The 25403-nt window shown below is 41.3% G+C and overlaps 1 protein-coding gene across 1 annotated transcript in view; it reads left to right on the top strand.

Annotated features, from left to right (window-relative positions):
* Nucleotides 1-24585, top strand: part of kiaa1549lb (KIAA1549-like b) — a 28678-nt gene extending 4093 nt beyond the window's left edge. The window contains exons 3-20 of the mRNA XM_076110256.1: nt 502-721; nt 1101-1234; nt 2036-2204; nt 6869-6928; nt 8147-8298; nt 8788-8959; nt 9458-9621; nt 10461-10496; nt 12100-12290; nt 14892-15022; nt 15950-16074; nt 16930-17159; nt 18195-18327; nt 20555-20929; nt 21015-21109; nt 21445-21593; nt 22157-22308; nt 23621-24585. Coding sequence (XP_075966371.1) covers nt 502-721; nt 1101-1234; nt 2036-2204; nt 6869-6928; nt 8147-8298; nt 8788-8959; nt 9458-9621; nt 10461-10496; nt 12100-12290; nt 14892-15022; nt 15950-16074; nt 16930-17159; nt 18195-18327; nt 20555-20929; nt 21015-21109; nt 21445-21593; nt 22157-22308; nt 23621-23890 — 2958 coding nt within the window. The 3' untranslated portion in view covers nt 23891-24585. The remainder of the gene's footprint in view (nt 1-501; nt 722-1100; nt 1235-2035; nt 2205-6868; nt 6929-8146; nt 8299-8787; nt 8960-9457; nt 9622-10460; nt 10497-12099; nt 12291-14891; nt 15023-15949; nt 16075-16929; nt 17160-18194; nt 18328-20554; nt 20930-21014; nt 21110-21444; nt 21594-22156; nt 22309-23620) is intronic.
* The last annotated feature ends 818 nt before the right edge of the window (nt 24586-25403 follow it).

Below are 25403 nucleotides of genomic sequence, written 5' to 3'. Positions count from 1 at the left end.
CAGTTCGCCCTGTTTCTGTGTCTTCAGTGTGTTGCATTGTAGTTGATTGGACTGGAGATTGTTAGTGCTTGCTTTAAAATGGGACCTGCCGAGTCCGGCACTCACTCTTTCTTCTCCCTGGCTCCCAACCAGTCTGTGCTCCACTGCTGAGTGGGTCGTTGATCCTAGGGTATACTGATCTGGTGTAAAAATGTAAAATGTAGCCTACAAAGCAGTCCTGGTAACTTTACATTTTTTTAAATTTTGGTACCCTAGGTAAGATAGCTGTATTCCTAAAGATTGTTTTGTTTATTGTCTTGGGCCATGCTCACCCTGACGCTTGTTCTACCATAACTTGTGAATAAATCAATACTGTGGACTGGACGGTAGTGGCAGCCGAGTTACTCTTTAATATTACCCACTCGGGTGTAAGCATTGTGCAATTAATGGGCTAACATCGTACAAACTACCAATATGGTTCTTTAAAGACATCTAATTCTCTTCTCTACTTTACCCTCTCAGGTGGAGACAGTATTTGGTTCTCCCAACATGACGGTGGCTTATCACGTGACTGGAGGGGACATGGTTTACCCTCCGTCTGTAGTGCTTGAAGGCTTGGACTCTTATGGCCGGGATAAGCTGATTTCAGACCTGCGACAGTACCTCCCGATGGTAACAGCCCTGCCCCTCCCAGTTGCATTATGGAGATCCAGCCCAGCCACTGGCTTCCAGCTGAAAACAGGTCAGCTAGTGTTCAGTCAGGATGAAAGAAAGAAATCGGTCAGAGATGAGCTTGAGACATGCTGTTATGTGTCCCTGCTGTGATTGTGCACTGGGGCAATTTCAGTGGAAACTAGGTTTGAGAAGTAGGACAATAAAATAAATCTTGTGATACTACAACGGAGGAGGAAATAACAATATTGCACGTGTACTCAGAATTTAGGTACATAAGACCTAAAATGATGTGTGTCATATTCCCAGTCTTCCCAATAAATACACACTACCAAAGGCAGCAAAAAAAAAACACAATGCTTTAGCATCCTGAAGAATTCTTTAAAAAATGTCATTAATAGTTTTGCCAGTGTACAGTTTTGTGAGCTCATTTTGTTTTTATGCTCTAGTGCTACAGTTTGTGGGAGCCGGCGATGATCCTCGGTCCTGTCGGTTCTCTCAAATGATGGAACAGAGGCTCGAGAGGGTGTTTTCTGAAGCACAGGCCAAAGTGCTCAACACCAACAACAGACTCTCTGTTCAGGTACTGTTGTGTAATAGCCGTGTAGCACTGTGCATATGTTTGCTTACTGTTACAGTGGTAAAGCTGTGATTTGTAACATAAGGCCAGTGTTGACATGTGTGTGGCGTTTTTGGTGTTCATTGTACCTAAATGGATAAAAACAATCCGAATCTGACTTTGATATAGATCTGATGTTACCTCTTTTTTGGACAATGACGTGTATACAGAACCATCCAGCAACACAACTAGAAGTTAAACTAGATGGTGAATACTAGACTTTGCTAATTAGTGTTTATAATATTAGAATATATGTAAGTTCAACAGTTTTGTCCTCTATTACACATCAATATTACCACGTGGTTTAGGTGATTTGGCAGCTACAAACACATGCAAATTGTGTGCAATTTATGCAAAGTTGTCCCCCTCAGGCTTTGCCTTTTAAGGAGCAGCTTCTGAGATGCAAATTAATTATGTTTAAGGAGTCAATGTTTGTATTCATTTTAATGAGCTGCAACATTAAAGTGCACCATATTTTAAAGCTTATTTGATGATTATGCATGGTTGAAAAAATTAACACTCCAATATTTTTGCACTCTTTAATGCCTTGCCAATTTCTCAGCCATTGTGTTTCTTGATGATTTTCATATTTGTTGAGCCAAGACAACAACCGTTTTTTGTCATCTCTATTATTTCATTTTGTTTTACAGGATTTGTGCTAATCCCAATGTAATGTAATGCAATCCCAAGCATTTTATATGTTTGTACCTATGTTTTTCTGTCTCCTCTTCTGACTCTGAGCCTGTACTCTTCCTTCCCTCCCAGATGCTGAGTGTCTCCCAGGCAGCCAGTTCTCCTGCTGTGTCATTGGTCTACACTGTGAGGAATGGGACTGTCTTTCTTAATGGCACCACTGCCTCAAATCTCCTTGGTCAGCTGTCAGCTGAGCTGGTGGGCTACTTCCTCTTCTATCCACCGCTTATGATTGCTGAGCGTAAGTTACAATTTGTGTTCAAAAATACGTCTGTTAGTCAGGAGTAATTCAATAACCAGAAGTAGTTCTTGTGTTCTCTTGGGAATGATTTGTTCTCCAAATACAAACTAGATTTAACATTAAAAAAACAAGTGCTGTGCTTTTACTTGTTTTTCTATATGTTGAAACCTTCAAGAGGTCTACACTTTTCAGCCTGTGTCTCACAAAGCATGCTGGTTTCATATCTTTGGTTTTAGACCTTTGGGCAAAGGAACTGATACTATATATTGATTGATTGCACTAATAGAAATCAAGACTGAATCCAACCTGAGGAACTGCAGTTGATATAATGTAGTGAAAGTAGTTGTTTTCTGAGCATTGTTTTTTATTTACATGGGCCGGTTTATCTCAGATATCTATCTAGACAATGGTATAACTCAGGAATTCAATCGCTAAGCCTGACTGACATCCAGTTCCTCAGTAATTGGATGTTAGGGACTGATCTTCTGCTTTTACGATCACTGTGGTTTTTTAATGATTGAGTCACTTAAAGATAGTTAGATGCAAGGACACAACTAAGCCCATGCTTTTCATCTTAGCCTCCTTTGAGGGCATACTCAGCCAAGCCCTCCATCTTTGTTAGAGTTGTGCTCAGAGAAAATGAAGAGTGACAGGGAAACAGCGGGAGTCTAAACAGCAATCTTAGTCCCAATGTGTAGCTTGTCTCTAATGTAAACTGCTCAACAGAGAGAGATGTAGAACTCTGAGATATAACTGAGACATCACTTTTATGGTACTTCATTGATCCCTAAAGAAGAGATTCAACCTGTGCTTGACTTACGTTTACAGTAAATTCAGAAATATAGGTTCAGCAAAATAACACGGCACCTACAGCTGAATTAGGCATTTGAGCTCCTTTAACACACACAATTTCACACTTGAGTACACAGCAACCCAGCAACGCAGTTTTTATCTTCAAGTCTATTTTCTTCAGATTTACACTTCTAACTACAGTGATTTTATTTTGGACTGCCAAAATGTAGATGACCTACACATACTGTGTAGACACTGACAGAGGACCGATCTGCTGCTCACATTTCGCCTCCTGTGTAGACACGGTGTTACAGGTTATCAAATCATTTATTGTTATTCTGCAACACAGGTTTGTCCAACATCAACAACAACATCAGCAACAGCAGCATCTTAACATTAAACATTTGACATCTGGGAAACATTGTCCATCAACTTTGACTATGCTTGAACACCAAGCATCATTGATGTAAACACAGAGTCTGCCTCCTCTCGTCCCACCAGAGTCCTGCACTCTGACTTGCCCGTCAAGTGCAGCTTGATCTGGTACGCAACGATGGCGTCAGGTCTCTGTAAAGATGCGGGCACAGCGGTTTCTCGTTGCTGGTTTGGCCTGAAGTTGTATTTCATCCATCGTACTTTCCTGCGACCAGACATCAGCCAGAAGTAGGCTGGGTAGTAGAATAGCCTTAGGTCCAAGGGTTAGCTTAGCTCCCATCCCGGCTCTACTCCCTTTACTCCTTGGACGACTCCTTTTTAGGTGGCGTTTGGTCCGGCTGGTCTGGCTGGGTGGTTGAAAGATGCCGTAGGCGATTGGCTCAAGGTCCGCTGCACTAAATCCAATCCCCATGCTTCCTTTACCAATGTTCAAGGTATCTCTGTAATATGCCATACAAGCTCCAGTATTAAAAGAGGAAAATATAACAAATTACAAGTTTGAGGGAGCTACCAGCCACCGCATCTACATGCATCAGTTGGTATCGCAAGTCAGCCAAAGTTCAGGTTACTATAGCTGAGGCTGATGGGAATGTCATTAGTTCTCCAGACAAACATCTCAGGTAAATCCATAACCGTCACAGACTCATATATACTATGTGCAAAAGGAGCCTCAGTGTCTTACGTTATGTAATCTCTGCCTTACCAAGCATAAGGAGGTGTGGTGAAAATCTATATAAAGACATATTGGTTCAAGCAGACTTTGGAAATCCAGGGGCAGGCTCTGAATTGGCCCATGACTGGAAATTACACCTCTGGTTATGCCTCTCTTCAAGCCGGAATAAGTCTCACTTGCTTCATTTTAATGGTTTCTAACCAGATGCAGTGACTAAATATCTCCAGACTTTGGTCAGTTTAGCAAGACAGAGCTTTTGCTATGCAACATCATGCTCAGGATCATAGCAGAGCTGATGCTTGATTCAGGAATTAAGTCAGGGGCTTGCCTGTATTACCATCTAGCTGTGCCCGATCAAAGCTCTTTTTTTTTAACTTTCTTGTTCAACTTTGCTGAGGCCAGTGGGTAAATGGGCTATAGATCTTCTCTGACTTCCAAGAGTGTATCTGGCCGGGCCATATTTAGCAGAATTTAGAACCAAAATGTAATGTTCAGTCATGTGCTGTTGGTATTGGAGTATGTTCGATAATGTCTGTATCTGGAAAGACACACACTGTTTTCCAATCCAGGGGCTGGACTGTGCTTCCCTCCCCAATTAGACGTCTAACCACACAGAGACCAACATTAATGGCGTGTTAGTGCGCTCCTATACCCTGTGAACTGGTTCGTTCGTCCAAATGTCATCCATTTAAATGTGACCGATGATCAGCTGAACCGAATACCTGGTAGATAAAACACGGTCATGTAATATTTCACCACTTCACGAGTTTATGTGGGCAGCATCAATACCCTATCACACAATCAACCAGCTTGCAATGGATTATGGGATACTGAGGGCCACATGCAGATACAAGATTTACAATTTGAAAGCTGTTTCCTCTTAAACAAAACTTTCCGGGCTTGCATCCCTTAAATCCAGTCTTCGTAGGACGCAGCCCCTGAATTTACCCGTCTCTAAGTCCCGCCCCTCGAACACAGACCGGCCAATCATAGCCTAGAATCGGCTATACAGTTCTGCTCCATAGAATGTTACAGATTTCCTTTATTTTCAGGCTGGTTTTGGGGCAGGCGGTGCAGCATCAGTGTCACTGAGGGGCAGTTTAGATGTACACACTGCTTAAAACAAGATGAATAGGTTATCTGCTAGTGAGCATTCAATTAAAACTCCCTTTGTGTTGTGATTGAATTTAGTTAGAAAGTGAAGTTACCCACGGGCAGGATGATTCAGTTAAGGAACAGAGAAAGAGAGGTAGCCAACCCAATACCGAGAAGGGATTCTAAGAGAGCATAAACTGACACAGATACAAATCCAGGAAGACAGTAGAGTAAATGAATAAGAGTATGTGAGAGTCTTTTTTTTGTTTTGTTTTTTGTTTAGTAGACTTGCCATTAGTGATATGACACTGTTCGCAGGAGGTGTGAGCATATGCTGGCAGTGGCTGCCGCCTCACTTCAAAGGCAATCACCGCAGTAAATAATTAATAGTAGGGGATTCTCACACCACCTTGGGCTTTGCGCTGACAGAAAAGGCCAGGGATCTCACACCACTCCGCAGTGTCTGTTCGTAGCACCGAGTATTCTGTCGTTCCTGTGGCGCTTGTGTAGGCTGGACGGCTGCACTCAGCTGCTCTACTCCCCCTCTGCTCTTTAACAATTACTCTCAGGTGAAATATAAGTGGAGCTGTTTGCAAAATGTTTCTCGTTAGACCATAATGATCATTTTTAACTATAACAGCTGATGTAAAATATGCAATAATAGCTTTCTGTCTTTGAATTGTAAGCTTTTTTTTTTACATTTTTGGAATGACTTATGAATGCTGGACAAATGTATCTCCCAGGTTCTCATCACACAACAGCACAGGCTCATGTGAAACCTCCTCGCCGACTAATATGCCACTTATGTACAGACAACGTTGGACTGATTTTGCTGACAGCCCTGCAGCCCTCTCCACAGGCAATGCCAAAGCCCTTACTGTTCTTCTCACCCTGCTCGCCCAGCACCCCTCTCTCTTGTCATGCCTGAGTGTACATTTATGTAGCAAGCTTGCTTTCACAGGCCAGTAATACAGCATTGCCCCAAACACTGCACCAGCCTCCAGCACAAGAGCGTAATCAAGCAGGAAATAGATGTAAAAGAAGACTGAGACAACCAGAGTTCAGACAGCTGAAATCTCTCCTTGTTTATTTGTCTGACAAATAGTGGTAATGAGGATTTCAACTGAGAATTCAACCACACAAAATTGTTCCCCCTCTCCAGGTTTATAAGCACTTTTTTGTCAAATAACACATTTCTGGCGAGTAAGACCACCTCTTGTGGCATTGATAACAGTTTCAGCAGTGGAAATAAAATGATTGTTCTTGATGTTTTTTTGCATTTTGTGAGACTGCAGACTGATTGCGCTGATAGAAAGGCTGCCGCTCTTTGTTGACATGCTTCTTAAAATTTGAAAAGGCATATGTAAACAAAACTGCAGCGTGAGAAGAGGATCCTGGATTTGGATTTAACTTTGCTTTCAGTTTGCAGTTTCACCTTATGTCTTTTTTGTCTAATTTCACTTTGTTACAATCTTTTTTTTTTTTTATGATATGCTCTTGCTACAATAAAAATCAAACAATTTGCAATTGAATATTGAATGAAGATCTCCCCATACAATATTATTCAAGGAAATAAAACAAAAACTAAAAGATTGGAGAGTAAATTGAAAATTGTATTTCATGGAGATTAATAATCAGGGCAAAATGATTATGTTTCATGTCCTTGCAGCACTGGAGTATCACAATCTGAACACCTCCATTGCTACGAGAGACTTCTGGGTTATTACTGGTAGGTATATCATTCTTTCTTGTTTGTTTTTTTACGAACTAATAATAAACACAACTTCTTCTGGGGCAACTTACAGTATGTGTGTTATGTTGTATGATGCACACATTGCAATGCTGCTGTGAATTGTCTGTCTACTCATGAATCTCCATCTCCATGTTTCTTTCTTTACTACTTCACGACACAAAAAACACCGGAACAGGATGTATGTGAAAGAAATGTACTTTTACATTTGTGACTTCAGGGCACTATTTATGGAAAGTTAAACACATCTGTGGGGCGACTGTGGCTAAGTGGAGAGCAGGGCCGTCCTTCAATCAGAAGATCGGCGGTTTGATCTCCGGCTCCGCTAGTCGCATGTCGATGTGTCCTTGAGCAAGACACTTAACCCCAGAAATTGCTCCTGTAGCTGTGCCTACGGTGTAGAAATGTGATAGAATCTGAATTTTAAGTCGCTTTGGATAAAAGCGTCTGCTAAATGACTGTAATGTAATGTAATCTGCTTATGTTTATAATGTAAACGGTCTCCTTTCACTGGAGCAATGAGATGCTCCTGGATTGTTTATTATTCAGTATTTCCATATATTCGCAGCAACATGAATACATTTCACAGTTTTCAAGGGCGCACACACTGCTGTACTGTATAATGGATGGGCTTTTGAGATCGGGCTGTGTGGCTCTTAACCCTGCACTTACTGCAGTGAGAGGCAGCGTCACTTCAAGGTCATCCCCTATATAATGGGATTTACTCACACTGAACAAGATGTACAACCAGGATTATAGCTTTTCAACTGTTTACAAAAACCGAAGAGATTAAAGTTGCATTAGGGGATGTTTGACTAATAGGGGACATGAAGACTCCAAAACAAGCTTTCAGGAAGCACAGGCCGGATTTGTCGTTAGTTTATGAAGTTGTTCTGGCGTATAACAACTTGCCATCAGACACAGAACAACATGAGCTTCCCATAAGGCTGTTGTAGTGCTACTGCTCGGTTGGATGGCATAGTTATTGTACACAGTAACTATTATTTTATATTAAATGGGACATATACTGTAATATGAAAACGGAGGATGCTCAAATGTGTTTTCATCTCACACACGTACATTTCTAATTTTGCCCCCAGCTCTTCTTTCATGGTGTGACTCTCTTTGCTTCCCAACTATTTAATTTCACTCTTAACCACCATATGGCTATCCTCTTTCTTTTGTATACATTTGCAGTGATCCAGGATGTGGATAACGCCAGTTTAGAGGGACAGTACCAAAGCTTTGCCAATCTAATGGAGCAGCGGCTGGCAGAGCTGTTTGTGCTGGCAGGTCAGCAGGGCACTCGTTTCAGACGAGCCACGGCTGTAGGCAGCTACACTGTCCAGGTAAGAAACTGGCACGGCAGCCCATGAGGAATGCCAAGTCTAAGACCAAATAGTCTGCAATGCTAAGGGTTCAAGAGTGAAAACAGTAAATCATTCTTATTCTGATGTTTTACCAGAGCGCCCTGGCTTGTTAGTCAGAAGTCTAATGAACACATTAATCCAATTGGCTTATTTCTTAAAGTATGAATATTGCATGAGGTGTACACTTTGATGTGCCCTCATCTGCACATGCTTGCATGATTACTTTTGGTCAGCCCTTGTTAATTAGGGAGCTTCTAAGCTCATCATCTGCTAATTGCTCATCAAAACAAGCTAGAGGGTGAATGTTTTACTAAACAAGTACTCTCTTCTGTCCATGTAGTTTTTCCTCTCACGAGACTCTGCGCCTAAATGCATGTTTTTTGCTTTTGTTTTCTGAAATGCAAGCCTCTTCATAACAATGAAGCCAGTCATTCAATAACAGCTGATATTGACTTCTTATCTAATCAGATGGTGAGTATCCGTAGGTTGTCAGTGTTGAAGAATCCAGCAGAGATGACCTACTATGTCCAGCACAATGGCGTTCCTTTATCGGGCACGTCAGCTGCCAAGGTCCTGAACACAGTGGATTCTCAGACTATGGCGCTCACCCTTGGCTACTTTGTCCAGCTGCAAGCAGAACGTAAGCACCGAATCTTTCCAGCATTTAACAAGGAGGCAAATAGGCAGAAACAATGACTGACAGACATGCAAACCAAAACACATGACTGGGGTGAGGGGAGAAGAAGAAAAGGTTGAGAAAGCTCTTTGCGCTCTAATCTCTCTGAAATGCTCCAGGCAGGACCCTGTCTGTTTGGGCTACAGTCTGCTCACTGCTAAGAGAAAGGGAGAAAGGGTGCCGAGGGGGAGACAGAGCTGGTCAGGAGAGAGGGGAAGACAGAAAGAGGCTGTGCTGCATTCTCTTATAGATTGTTGCCTACAATAGCTGAATCAGGCACACTGTATCCCAGGTTGAGCTGTACGCAGTGTCACTTAGCGTGTGTGTAACGGATGCTTCTGCATGTATTAGCAGGAAAAGTGTGCTGTATTATACTTCCAAGTGGATTAATTGTTATCATGTAGTGTTTACTGGATGCCATGTAATGAAGTGATGATGGTGAAAAAGTATTTCTTTTTTCAGCTGTGGTCAAGAACCCTCCTAATAACCTTTGGATAATCGCTGCAGTGTTGGCCCCCATCGCCGTAGTCACACTCATCATCATCATCATCACAGCTGTGCTGTGCAGGAAGAATAAAAATGACTTTAAAGCCGATGCCATCGGCAACCTGAATCCCAGAGCGAAGGTATCTCTCTTTCTTTCTATGCATACTGTGTAAACATCTGTCTGTATCGAATGACGTTGTAATTGGAACACATTTGATGATCAGTCATTTTTCAAGCTTCTCAGTTGTGATGATTAAAGCTTTTCTTGGTTTTGTTGATGTGATTAGTGATGTTTTATATCACATGTTCAGAATGTGAAAAGAGCAGTTAACTGATGATAAGTGCATAGATAACTGCTGATTAATACATAATAAAGTATGTATTAATCTTACTAAATCAACCAAAAAGCTTAGTAAAGATTTAAAAATAACAAAATTGGTAAGTGGTCGTTAAACTCAACTAATGAGTTTATAACGGTATTTTAAAAACTTTTATAAGAAAGTCATAATGCTTTTAATAACCATCCTAAGCAGTCTATAAACTGCTAACAAGTATCTCATAAATGCTTAAAGATGTCTTATAATCCAACAATAAACGTGTTAATGAGGCTATTATTAACATGTATATAGTCTTATTAACACATATGTTGTTAATAAGAATCTTGTAAGGGCTTATAAGGGTCTTATTACCTATTAACTTATGCTTAACACTTATTACAAGGACCTTAATGTATTTATCGTGAGGGTATAGCTCCAGTGGTTCAGTATGTGTCAGTGAGCGATGAGGATCCGCAATGATGAATGTGCAAATTACCTTTGTATACAGAATTGTTGTTGTATGGTTGTGTTGTATTCTGTATTATCTGCATAATGCCGTCTGTACGACCCGTATTAACGCATTGGTAGAATCCTGGTTAATCGTGAGACTTCAAGATTAACCACAGACACACACTGTTTAAAACATTTTCTCTTGTTTTCAGATGGCTTATCGGAGAGATGTGGGCTATTATCACCAGGTACCTCCCTTTCTGTATCTCCTCTCATTACCGATCTGTGTTTTCATCTTCAGGGCTTAACTGTGCCAACAGCGGGATTTGAACGGCATTCTGGGCAGACATCACCTACCTGATACATTTAAATAGACCCTGCTGTGCTGATGAAAACTAAGGAGTAACAAACCTTTCACAATGAGATTTTCTTGGATGAAAGGCCTATTCTTCTTATAGTGGTCTCCAGTTGACTAAGCTTTACAGAGAATGGCTATCATGTAGATTGTTTTTTCAAGCAGAATGAGTTTGTGTGTACCGACACTTGTCTGTTATGTGTAGATTGAAGATTGAAAACAGTTTCCACCATTGTTGCATCAAGGATTTCATCACAATGTCCTAATCAATGTTATCTCTGCCTTCATGTCTGTTGTTTTTCTGCCCAGCTGTTCTCTGCACTGTTATACATCAATGTAGATAAGGGCAAATGCAAAATATAACACTCAGCACATCCTTTATTTATGGAATTTAGTTTGAGAGAAAGTAATCAAATCTTCTATATTAAGCTGAGTAAGCAACTTCAGTGCGATTTTTAGAGCAGTTAATACTACACAACATTTAAAGTCATGCAAAGTCTCATCATATGAAAAAACACCAAGAAGCCTAATTTAATCATCATATGAAATATGGTTGGGTTGCTTCAGACAGACCTTCACATTCTTGGTGAATATCTAGCCACTTCCTTCTAAGTAATGTAATGTAAAAGCTAAAGGAAAACTCTTGAAATGCTCAAAGATGGAGTGAAACATTTAAATCAGGCTCTTGCATTGCCTCGTCTATATTACATTCACTGACTGTAAGCTTTCATCACACACCCTTGTTAGAGTTTCCACTTTTGAGACCAGCTACAATAGCACTTTTACTTACTGAGCAAACTGGATCCAAAGAAAATCTTTACTATGTGTGTGTGTGTGTGTGTGTGTGTGTGTGTGTGTGTGTGTGTGCTGTAGGAAGAGAGAGGATGCATGTTCTTCAGTCGGGGGAGGATCACATATTGATTTTGCACCACAGCTTTGCTGCATTGAGGACGTGGTGTGTGTCGGACAATTTATGACACTGCAATGAGGGTAGTCTTAAATATTTCATTGTTGGTGTGTGTATTGGTTTGGGGGTTTGAACTGTTTTGGTTCTTTCAGTACACCCGCCATAAAACACTTTGACATCTAGTGTTTGGTAGAACACCATGAATCCTCTTCCACCTTCTTCCTCCTCCCTCTTATCCTCAAACATTTAACTTCACTACAATATTTCTGTGACAGTCTGCAGATCTCATCTTGTCACCGCCCACTGCGAGTCATTTATTCGACAGGAATTTGGATGAAAATGAAAAACAGCCTTCGCTGATTCTGTGCTTATCTGTTTGAAGGCAGAGTAGAGCAGTAATCCCAGTTCAGTTCCTTAAGTCCTCTGGACATCTCCTAATTTGAGGTGTCTGTTTACGTGGTTGGCTAATGCATTTCTCTTTGTTTCTCCTCTCAACGTTATGTCACTGCAGGTATGTGAATAGAAATGAATCTTACTTAAATCTGTCTCTTTTGTCTTTTTTTATTTTCACTCAACACTTGTCCATCAGCCGGTCCAGGGTTTTGACTATGCCAAGCAGCACCTGGGCCAACAGGGAGGGGATGAGGAGACCCTGCCTGCCAGTCAGGATACCTTAGTAATGTCTCTACAAATTCGGGACACACCGCTTTCACTAGAAAAGGCCCTGCAGCAAGACGGAACTGCCAATAAGAAAAGCCTCACCTCTGACAAACACAAGAGGTATCGTTATATCTACACACATTGACCTCCTCATGTTGTAATTTGTATCACCAAACCTTTAATACTACAATAGTGGTATTATAAGTAAAACAATATCGTAACATTATTTAGATGATGTTGGCCTCAGAATAAAGTTTAAATATGAGCATCTGGATGTACTGTAGGTGAAGCAATAACATCTTGATATTCAGTCAAACAGAGAATGTGATTCATTTTATTTTGGTGGTAAGATTAAACACTGTGCATGAATATAACTCAGTGCTGCATGGTGGTGTGGTGTGGCTAGCACTGTCGCCTCACGTCAACATGGACCCGAGTTTGATTCCGGGGCTGAAGTTTGCATGTTCTGACCATGTCAGCAAGGATTCTCTTTCCAAAGGCAGGTCAGTTGATGACTCTAAATTGCTTGTGGATGTGAGTGTGAATGGTGGTCTGTCTCTGTATGTCAGCCCTGCGATAGTCTGGCGACCTGTACATGGTGTACCCTGCCTTCCCCCAATGTCAGCTGAGATTGTCTCTGGCCCCCCAGAGACCCTAAACAGGCTAAGTGGTTACGGATAATGCTATCAAGGACACAAAACACAAGGAGATTCATGAATTTTAATTGAGCATGAATGAAAAAAAAAAAAAAAAAACTTAAATGCTTTTACGTGAGGGTTGCACAAAGGAAAAGCCATGTTTTTACCTCAATCAAATGTATTTATTCTCTGTACAGCAGCGGTTAGGATATCTCAATCTCAGTCTACCAGGCTCAGCTAAGATTTAGATTTTCATGCTCAGTTTTCATTAGTCTGAGCTGTATTTGTCTTATTAACACGTCAGCATGTTTGAAGGAAACATGTTTCTTCCGATCGGCTGAAAGATCTCAATTCATTCAAACATATTTCAAGGTTTATCCTTCAGGCAAGCATCATCCCAAATGGTAGTATAGAGTATATGTATGTGTGTTATTCTTAACAATTGCACCACTGCTCTGTCAGAAAGCTCCTGGGTCGCATAGAGAGAGGCAGGGCGATAAAACACAAAGATCCCTCCAGCCCTATTGTTTGTCCTCATTCCACCCTGATGCTGATAGGCGGTAATTAACAGAGTTCTCTATGTGGGCAGGTGAAATGGACCATTTACCTTATCTGACAGTCAGAAGGGCTGTTTCGGAAATTAATTGCCATGTTAAATCATGCTAAATTATTTAATCGAGGAACGAAAAAGGGCGTAATTTTTCACAGCCATGTTGGATAATGAGATCAAATGAAATGTTTGTGACAGAATAGGAAATATATAGACTGGAGGTCCTGCAGTAATGATTTTGCAGACTCCTGAGGCAGCAAAAGTTTTTAATTTGTTATTCATCAAACTGGTGGTCCTAAAGTTTCTCTCCTTGTTATGAGACCGAGTCTCAAGTAATCATTCAATAGTTTATCCGGTTTTCAACCAGCCATGTGCTATTATCCCAGGACAGGTCTGATTTTTCAGGCACACAGAGATAGTAACATCATAAATGAAGTTAGAAGTTAGTTATTCTGTGACATAGTATGTAATACATTATTCAAAAATTAGCTTGAGCCTGGTTGACTTTAACTAGCTGCACAAAAGTAGCCTCCATCTCCAAAACCTCAGATCTCATTATGAGATGATGAAATCTGGAACAAGTGCAACTTGATTTTACTGTAGCACTTTACTTGAATCCAAGACCATTGGCAGACGAGCAAATCATTTAATCACAGTACTTGTTGACGTACAGCCGGTTTGAAGTGACATCTGTCCCAAAATGCCTGTTGAGTCTTGCCAGATGATGCTGTGAGGTTACATTTTCATAGGTTACTGTTTTATTTACCTTCAAAAAGATTTAGATAAGATGACTTATGAATTCAGGGCTAGAAACAGGGCTGTTATGTATGTTGGATACAAACACATTTAAAAACATGCATGCTGTACACAATCTTGTCTAATTTGCTTCTTCATCAATCCCTTCAGTTTTACACACAGGTCACACATCTGTTAGACTCGAAACACCGTCACTGGATCAAACATACATAGCCAATGTAGCATTCTGCACACCTCAATTAATTATTACACACAACACGTCTTTGACTGGAGCACGGAGCTAGCGCTCTGCAGCACTGCCTCGACGAGAGCAGGGAGGGCAGCCGCTGTTCCTCTGTCTCTCTTTGCTGTTATCATTTTTACCAGACAATTAGGGGATAGACCACGGTGCTTTGATGTCACTGTCAGCCTCGTGGTCCTCTGAGCCGCTGCTTGATCAGCTCCAATTCCAACTACGGTACAGCTCTTTGAAGCTAGTGAAACAAGAATTGGATAAAGCAATGGTTTGTCCAGTTAACGGAAGAACTAGTCTTGCTTCACGCTAGACATGAACGCACACTGGTTTTGAAACATGCATGGCACATAAGTAAGAATACAGTAATGTAATAAAGACATAATGGTTTATTAAAGAGCATGGAGGTAAATGTACAAAATACACACATAAAAGGGAGGGAGAGGGAAAGGTGACGTTGTTTAAGGGAGGGATGACATAACCTGGCTGAGAGCCCAGCTTCCGGAGAGCTCACCGCCTTTTCTTGTTGCTATGGTTACTTGCAGCAAGTTGCCGAGTGAGGACGGTTCCGTCATCAGCAACGAATCGGAGAAGCTGAATTCCAGCAGGAGCTTGACAGTGCTGAAAGTCACAGCACAGCAGAAACCGACAAAGGAGGAGACGCGCAAAAGGGACGGTAAGAGTCGCACACTGATGAAAAATAACAAATAATGTATTCTACGAGCTCCTTTACAGACAAGGTCAGGCGTGTCACAGATGCCAAAAAAATCTTCTCCCATTCTCTTTGTGTGTGAAGCCCTTTTCCAGTCTTTGTCTCTCATGCACACAGGTACCCTAAGAGAGATGCACTGCAGCTATTTCTTTTTTTTTACAGCCAGAAAGGTAGCCACTCAGCAGTAAGCGGAGATGGACCCGATGAATATGCATGAGAGAGAGACACTCTGCTGGCATGATACAGTGTGTCAGATTATTTGATGCTGTGACACTCATTCACACATTGACTCATGCAAAAATGCAGAAAGACCATATGAAGTCAAACATCTTGTGCTCTTCTGAGATGCAAAAGCAGTTTAAGTAAAAGCCGTTCGGACGTTGAACAATTAACTGTTCTATTGTTCACTGTCACTAAATATCCCACATGTGTTGGGTGTGAGTTACCAATTTATATACCGTGCTTGTAAATTAGATTGAGCTTGCCAGATTATGATTTTCTTAATGGATTTGAATAATTCATCAGCTGAGTTAAGGGAAACTAGAATTGAATCGAGTTTGTCTGATGTCAGATAAGAAATGAAAGTGCAAAGTCTGTTCCTTTCATCTATCACAGAGATGCATTGCCACAACCTTTTGAAGCCAACTCTATCTTTGTGATCTATCCTCTCCGTCCACTACTTCATTTGCTGACACAGACGACGGATGTTTGACATAACCCCACATTGTCAGCCACAGAGAGACAAGGTGATGAGAGGGTAGGGGGGGGGGGGGGGGGTCAGACAGAGAGACAAAGAGGGAGTGTGACAGTTTGTTCCCCTTTTGACTGACAGTGCAGTGATTAGAGGTATTTGTAGTCTCTTTGTGAGTGAACTCCCTCTCTGTTCTTCAGATCCATATGACACCTCCTCTGGCTCCCTGCAGCTCATCTCCATAAAGCCCATGGCGTCTCAGCCCCACTACACACACCCCGCATCCTCTGACCGCAGCCAGGACTCAGCCCTCGTCAATGGAGAGGTGATGCACACGCACAAATCCATTTAGCGAGATACACAGACTTGCTTGAACATTCATTTGTGTTAAAGACCCTAAATGTTCTGTACCAACTTCTCATAATGAGCGACAAAGATGAGATCACTATTTTGTTGCAAAAGTTAGAGTAGTTTTGATCATTTCACGTGCAAAACTTCTTCATTTGTGTTTTTTGTTTTTCTCACTGGTTTGAAGTGAACAGCGCTCTTTTGGAAAAAGGTGATATGTCTGTGCACCAATCACATTTAAGCAACATTTGAATCAAAATGTAATGATCAGATCAGATCAGATTAAACCACAACCACACAGACACTTTGAATGTGAACCTCTTAATATTCATAACTAAAGAGGTTTCCAGGGCTTTCATCAAACATATAAAATAAAATATAATTTTCTTTCCGCCCTTTTAATTTAGTTACATGGCTTGTGGCATTGTATGATTTCATCTGATGACGCTCTAACGACCACATAAGAATCCAATCAGGTGTTTAAAAAGTACAATGTTTAAGTCTCGAAAGGGGCATTTCCTTGCCGTACTGAAATTATAAACATATTCCTTCCATTTCAATATTTAAAATATAATTTTTTCTATATATTATAAACTCATCCAAGTGTTATTCTCCAGAAAAATATATAAAACAATCTGTACAGTAAAGTGACTGTTATCACTTGTTCTGCCTGTGATAACTGTGAACAGCTTCATTTTCAGAGCTTATTTTTCACGTGAACCCTCTGATCTTTCACGTCCCTTTTAAGACAAAGCAGAATAATACCGCATGTGCCTGTTTGTGTTCCGATCTCCTCATGTTTCAATGCGTCCTGCGCTTTTTCTCTCTCCAGGTGAACTTGGCTCTGAAGCAGAAGTCAGACATTGAGCACTACAGAAACAAGCTGAGACTGAAGGCTAAGAGGAAGGGCTATTATGACTTCCCCTCCACGGACGGCAGCAGCAGCGGTCGAGCTATGGTGCAGAGACAGCGGCACGGCCATGAGAGGGCAGCCGGTGAGCATGGCAGACCACTGGAGCCTGATGATGAGCGAGGTTCCACTTATGTCAAGTCTCACAGGAGGTGAGGGGAGAGGGGAAAAAAGCAAGTGGAACCTGGGTTTGGCAATTTGAGCAATCACAAAGAGATGCAAGTGACATGACAGTTCATATTGGGGGGTTGGGTTTCTAACCATGGCCAGTTATCCATCCCTGCTGCCCCCTTGCTGTGCCTAATTAGCTTATAGATATGTAAATCTGTCTCCTCTAATGTTTTCATTATCCTGTCTTAGTTGGCAGTGAGAGACCCATCAGGCCATCCTGATTAATTTGATCCAAGTTCTGAGCTTCCATAATGGAGATAAGAGGATTGGCATGGTGTTCCTAAATGCTGGTTCTGTCCTGCTTCTGCTTCACAGATGCACATGAAAAAATGGAAGGAGTCTTTGGTTATTACAGACTCAGATCACGCATGAGATTAACATGTAGCTGCAATAGCTGCCATCAGAGCGGAAATCAACATTTGAATTTCGGCTCGTGTGTTGACTCAGAGTAGCAAAGGGTTGAGTGGTTATTCTTATATCCCACCATAGTGAGCAAGATAAAGATTTGAGCAACTCTTTTGCTGTTGAGTAGTGTGTGGCTGATCACTTACACCAACATGCTTTGCCTAACTAAGTGATCATTTCAAAGCAGGTTTGCTGAAATGCACCTTGTCCTTTGTCATTGATTGTACATTGTAGTTGTGTTTTACTAGATGCTTTATCAGTATTGAATGTGCTTTGCAACACCTCAAGCATATCCTCATACCTGGCATATGATACATCATTATTATTTAAACTGTTGATTCAGCTCTCTTACTTGATGTCCTTATGAGATATCCTAACATATTGATTGTATTTGGTCTGCAAAGCAATTTTATGTACCTTTTTTTGGTCAAATATACAGTACATTCCCCCACTCTGTTCTCTACCCCTCCTCTCCCACTTGCCCTTCACTGGCAGGCACCCTGAAACTATGGCTGAAAAGTAAGAAAGCTGAATTTAAATGATTTCATTTTTTAATAACTATACCCCAGGTCTGATTTGTGTTAAATCTTACCCTATACTCCAATTGACAGGCACTCCCAAGTAGGGCAGCCGGCCTATCGCAGCAGACAGAGTCTGAGCAGTCCCAGTCCTGGAGGAACAGAGATGGACCTGCTTGTTATGAGGGAGAGACCCAGAAGAGGCATCCGCAACAGCGGCTATGATGTGAGTCACATGTTGTCACCAACTGACCCTGTCTCCCAACAAGATGCAGTTAAACTGGCCAAAATAGTTTACCATTTTAAAAACATAACACCTACTCTAGCAAAGTGATTGACAGAACACCTTGTTGCTACTTTTTAAATAATATCAGGTACTATCAGATTGGTTTTGAACTTATTATCAAGTATTAATGATGTGCTGGGGATGAGCTATTCTGTACTGGGAAGTTAGTTATGTGTGTTGTTGTTGTTACTGTTTTGTCATCTATTTTGTTTATATTGTAATTGCTTTTAAAGCGCTATACAAATAAAATGTATTATTACTATTCAAATACAACTATTTATATGCTTGGTACCAAATTCAGATGAAAGTAAAAAAAGAACCTAATGCCACTGTTTTAAATCTAGCATGATGCAATGTAAAAATAGAAAGGATCATTATCAATCAGAGCTTGTCAGTTGAAATATGTGCCTTATTGCCCAATTTAAGTCACTGTGCAGACACTGAGCTGGAAATCAAACATATTCTACTGGGGTGTGGTAAAAAGTATGCCACAGCAAGAAGTGAAGTGGTTCATTCATAATTAAGAGTTAAGATTTATGAAGTCCTGTCGTTTTGATATGTAATGCGTCTCAGGATGGCTGGTTTATGCCTCCACACTGTCATTGTTCCATTAGGGCTCTGTGCATGGCTCTTTCTGTCATGAAGCCACAATACCTAATGTGAGCGCCTGAGGGTAATCGAGCAGACCGTTCCTAAAAAGTGTTTTCATTCTGAGCTGTACTTTTGTAAAAAATATATGAGCAGAGGTAAAAATATTTCACTGAACTGCCACTGACCTGCCGGCCATTTTGACCAGTCACAGCAGGACAAACATTGGTCTAACTGGCTCAGGTATTGTGCCTGCTCATTGGCATGGCTTCCTGGGACACTTACATGGTAAATAGATAAGTTATTATATGCACCTGTGCTTTTCCTACTATTGCAAGTCAAATGTCTGCTGAGAAAATCTTGTGCATTTGATACCGATGTATCAGACTATTGGGACACCAGGGTGGTGCCATGAGCAAAATGCCACATGTTTAAGTTAAGCATAACAAACTTCAGCAGACTCTTGACAAGCACTACAAATTGACATCATCCAGACAAATAGTAGCTCCTTGATTGTGACCACCCATTGTCATGATTCTTGGTCCGTTTGTATTTGCTGTGTGGTCAGACTCTATTAAGCCAACTGTTCAGCTCAGTTTGAAATACGGCACAATACAAGCTACAAAGTCCTTTTTCAGAACTCCTGGCCCTGTTGATTAGAATGGGACTAGTGTGGCTGCAGGCCCCATCACTGCAGATGCAAGCCTCTGCCGTTCCGTGTTGCAGGGCGGGCTGATTTATGAGGTGCACTACACTAGGTCTCCTGTGGATGCCCTCTATTCGCACAGGAAGTAGGGCAGCCTCAACTTGTATTCATTTATCACTGAATATAAGGACTGAATAGATGGAAACAGACGCCGGGAGATGGAGAAAGAGTACAGGTTATGGAAAGATGGAGACTTTCACAAAATGTGAGAAAGAGGATGGAAAAATGGAGTGAGATAGCAGGCAAATAATGAGGGAAATTCAATGAATATACATGGGAGACAGAATGACGTTTATACCGTATATACTGTAGTGTAGATAAGAAAAGAGAAATAAAAAGGGAAAATAGCATTAGCACACATATTATATACCTCCAGCAACTACTTGGATTGCTTATAAGTAAAGTACAGGTTAGCACTCACTGAAATAAAAACTGCCTGGTTCTGGCTGAACCTACTGTGACCAAGCTGGATTAAACTCCTCCAGCTGACTTGTCTCAGAAACAACATGAAACAGCCTCTTCTTCTTCGCTCAGTCAGCACCTTGTCAACAACCCACTGAGAGAATGACAGGAGACATAATAGAACTTGTTACTTTCCAGGATTCTCAAGGTGCATCTGTTGATACGTATCTTGTTAATCAGTGAGGAGAGGATTGATTTTCTAATATTGGTCCAGGTGTAAATCACAACATGCCGTCCCAGGCGGCAGCTGCTACAGATTTACACACACAAGCCATCACCAGTGACTTTGGGCGCTTTACTTAAACATTTTGTCCAAGTTTCATGTCCTTTTTTCTTGTATACTAAAAAATGGCTTATACTGTTTCTATGTATTGTGTGTGTTGAGTCTCAATGTCTTTGCATATGTTTTAGACTGAGCCTGAGTTGATTGAGGAGACGAATGTTGACCGTCTAATGGGGCCACGAGGATTTCTGTATGGTCAGGGCTTGAAAGGCCACTCGGAGACGTCCACTCTGAGCTCACAGCCGTCCATTGATGAAGTGCGACAGCAGATGCACCTGCTGCTGGAGGAGGCATTCAGCCTGGCTTCAGGGGGGCAGTCCACATCCGGAAGGCACTCCCATCACCACCACCCACCTCCTGACCACTACAGTCCCGCACCGCCTCCCCTCCCCTACACCGACGTGGTGACCAGCGCCCCGGGTACAATGAACTGTGGAAGGGGAGGCTTGCAGTGGGTACCATCCTACGGTGCAGAAATGTATCAATGCAGCCTGCCCAAACCGGTAAGTGGGATGAGATTATTTCCCCTCTCTTAACAACTGTGTTAGAGTCTTTGTAACCTTAAATGCCTTCCACTATCTGTTTAAGGCCTTTCGCTTCACCCAGCTTCCTGAGATGGCCATGGGCTCTCCTCCCCCTTTACCGCCTCGTAATGGACCCCCTCCTGGGACCTCCTTAAGACGGTATGTCTGAGTCGGTCTCACACACACATACATACACACACAGATTCCGGCAGACACAAGCATACACACACTGTCTGTAGCATCTCGAAGCCCATCAAACAGTCCACATTTTCACATTCAAATTCATGTTTAGGGACTAGATATTCACCAGGTACTGTGCTGTGGCCAGGGTCATTTAAGGCCTTGTTTAAATTTGAATATTGAACTAGTGCATTGAGAGATGGCAAGAATGTTAATGAGGTACTGTGTTTTCCACATAGAGTGTCTGCCATCTAGTGGTACTGGCCAAGTATTTCAGTAACTCTACGTTTATGTCCAATCTTTGTCCAACTTAGTTCCACTTCTGACTTGGGGCCTAAGGCAAGGAGCTCAGCGACATCTGTCACTGAAATGCAGAGTCAACATAACGACAACCCATATGGGCCAACAACTAGAGCAGCACTTCCATCTATCACTGCAGAGCAGCCTGTGTCCAACTACTCAGGTAAGCATATGAGTAAAAAATAATAGTAATTTACTTTATTTGTATAACACCTTTCATACAGGAACTGCAGCACAAAGTGCTTTACAATAAAGCAAAAAGACACAGAATGAACATAAAAGAAGGGATAAAATGCCATAATGGAAAATTGGAATGGAAAATAAAACCCACTGAATAGTTATAATAATATGAAGACTAGTACCCATATGTGCAGCATTCACATACATCAATAAACGCTTCAGCAGCATCAAAGGGTCTGTTTTCTTCTACTTTTCCTACATCAGTGGTGGTGATTTTATTTTGTAGGGACAAAACTCAGAAAGTATTTAACCTCAACTTCACTCCCTACCATTTGGCACCTAGGCCCCTGAAGTTATGAATAAACACAAAAAAAATGACTTTTCCCGACGGACTCACTAGAGGTCTAGACTTTGCAATTCAAAAGAAACCCACAGTGTACTTTGCTTCCATGCCAGCATACATTTTTCAAGAATAGTAATAAATACATCCCCTGAAGTACAATCACCAGTGGAAGAACGTGACAGCCTCTCTTCTTTTCTCTGTAGGAAACCCAATAACAGCCGTCTATGCCATCCCAGCCACCAGGCCCGGCTACTCAGAATACTTTGTCTCCACACCAACCACCTCCTACCACAGTCCCTCCTGGATGTCCTACCCACCTGAGCCTGAGGATGTGCCGCCACAGTGGGCAGACTCTGTAAGGAAGCCTATTTTGTTTGCTTAGGAAGCAGCCAATCCTACTAAACCATAAATAGATATAATAACTGAAAGAGGAGAAATGTATAGAGGTAGAGTAACATGACCAGATGTCTTGATTAAACTAGCACGGTTCGTATTTGTCCCCGTGGACCAAAAACTCTTTGTCCTAATAATTAAACCTCAGAAAATAAACTACTCACTATTGTGAAATGTCTTGCAGAAATAGAAAGTAGAAGAGCATGTACAGGTTAAAAAAAGTGCTCTTAACAGAAAAGATGTTCTCTGTTTCTCTCCCTCGCGTGTTAGTGTCGTAAGATTAGACTCAATCAGTGAGAATTATTATTGTAGACTCACAGAAAGTCTCGTAGGGTGTTATTGAAATACCACACCCTTACCTCCTGGTTGTCAGGATATATTTCTCATAAGTTCTGGTCACCCCATGGAGCCAAAAAGCGTGCTACATCACTGCAACAGCCAGGGCTAAAAAGGAATAATTACTCTGAAAAATCAGTAGGGAAATATATCTGTCATGGGTAGGTGAGATTGCCTTTCTGTATTTAAACATTGCAGTAGTTGCAGACCATCCCACCATGGCACTGACACAAGTCTGTTTGTGCTCATGTTCCTATCCACCCTCGAACAGGACTGGCCCTCATTAAATAACAGTCCTACCGTCTCCTCTGTTTTTCATTATTTTAAAATAAGACGGGTTCAGGTCAGATCTGTTATACATCCATGTGTCCCTCCCTCCCCTCCCATGCACAGGAGTCTCCTTGTTTGTCGGTTTTGCATGTTTCAACCAGATGCCTTCACACAGTGTCATTCAGAAACCATTTGCTGAATTTAAGGCTGGCGTTGAGTGGACACAACAAAATACCGGGGTAGTTGAGCTCATTTCCTAAAAAATAAACCTCTTTTGCATTTTTGTTTTTGTTTTTAATTTAAATCTGACACTTGAAGATTTTGTATCAACATTCACAAGTAGTCCATTTTGGAGTTCAAACACTGTTTGAACCAAAGTCCATTTCAGCATTATACACTCACACAGTAGATCTCCACGCTCATTACTTCCCTGTAATTTTTCTCATTCATCAGGATTTTTCCCAGATACAATTGTTTATATTTTCATTTATCACACATTTAAATCTTTCTAAAATAGTGGTGCAAGAAAAAAAGTTCACTCAGCAAAATAAAAAATTGGTCGCATATACTGTATCCTTCTAATTATCTACTTGGAAGCCTTCATTTTGGTGGGTAGTAACGTTACGAAGTGGCTTTATTACTGACTTCACGTCTTCCCTGTCTTCCAGGTTCCCCTGCCTGGGTATGTAGAGGCTTTGGCTTTTCCTCATCCTCGCTACCCACAGGGGAGCCCCACCAGGTTGCCCCTGCAGTACAACCAGGCACTGGAGCAGCCACCCACTTCCCCGAGCCCAGTATCCCAGCAAAGGCTGACTCAGGTGGTGAAGGACATGGACAGCATGCCCCTGAGCAGCCTCTCCACCTCTGCACTCGTGCAGGCTATCCGGCTGGAGGTGGCAAAGCTGGCGAAGAAGCAGAACGACGTGTTTGAGTTTTAATTTTGGTTTTAATTCTCCCCTCTTGTATGCAGGAGATGGTTAACTGTGCATTGGTCTTCAACAGAGGTACACAAAGGCGGTGCTCCTTCAGTTTTTTGATGTTTGTACTGTAAAATGAACCACTGATTGATTTTTGTCCACACACCCTTGGTGTATTCCAGCTCCTGAATTTCTTTTTTTTCTTTTTCGAAAAAAATGCCATCCTCTATTGATGATGTCCCAAGTAACTACATGCATCTCTTCTTTGTAGATATGTCAATAGGATACACTTAATATGGAGAATATAATTATTTCCAGGTTCAGACATTTCTTTGTGAATCAGAATCAATTGAAAAGAGGGAAAAAGCATTATTGTCTGTACTGAGAAGACCAAATACTTCTTGTCAGATGGTTTAAGTACAAACCACAGTATATATGAGCATGTACAGTATTCGGACATCATCTATCTTATCTCCTTTTATAGACCGTTCTGCCTCAACAAGGCCTCATCACTGGCAGCCGTACCACATCAATCTACCACAAATCCTCCACTTTATTTTCATATCAGATACCAACACCATAACAGTCCTGTTAATTAACAAATGCATTCAACTGAGTATATGTGGATCTGCCTTTTTAGTTGAACCCAATTGAAACGTGAAATCTTAAGTTGCATCTGTGATGACGTAATAAAAAGATGGAGATTTTTGCATTTATATATCTTTATCTCTCATATATTAGTTTGGGTGTGCACAAGGTACACTGACTTGATTGACATGGCGTGAATACTTCAAAACATGAACTTTCAGAAACCCAAATGAAACAGTTGAGTTATTTCATATTTGCACAGAGTAGCAGTTTTATAAGTAGCCCAGTGGTGTGAGGATGCACAGAGGATTCAATGCACATTCTACTCCAAAACCTTTGTCACAAAACAATTCTCTTTGCTCTTGTTAAGTTAAACTATAAACAAGGTTAGCATTGCTTGTTTACTGGCCTTACGACATCTTAATGGTCTCAATGGGTGCATTTCATGAATGAAGACAAAGTTCATGTAAACTACTGACCTAATGAGAGGTCTTTCATCAGTACTCCTGTTCTAAGAAGTTTTAAGTGCACAAACCATTGTGTAACATTGTGAATGTCTGCCTAAGCGTCGACTCATTGTACAGTACAGTACTTGTCATTGTTCAGTGTGAACACAGTGTGGAGCACTAATGCACCCTGGAATCATCCAGTTTGTGAGGTGCAAAGTTTGGCCATGCTGAGGTAGACATTTACCACAAAAAGCTAATTGATTATTGCAAATTTGTTTAAAAACTGCTTCTTCACATTAGGCATCAACATCAATTATGTTTTAAATCCTCTACATAGAGCATTAAAATGCAAGAAGTGGTCAAATTAGATGAAACAAAAGACTGCAAACATAAATAAAAGCCAATGAGCCTTCCGATAGCTACTGAAATGAAGGAAACTCGTGCTTGCTAGTATTATTCCAGCAGCGACAAAAGCGAGGGAGGTCAACTCTTTAATT

The sequence above is a fragment of the Anarhichas minor genome, unplaced genomic scaffold (genome assembly GCF_050575085.1).
Source record: "Anarhichas minor isolate MPS153535 unplaced genomic scaffold, ASM5057508v1 ptg000042l, whole genome shotgun sequence".
Taxonomy (NCBI): Eukaryota; Metazoa; Chordata; class Actinopteri; order Perciformes; family Anarhichadidae; genus Anarhichas; species Anarhichas minor.
This window is presented reverse-complemented; position numbering and strand designations above follow the sequence as displayed.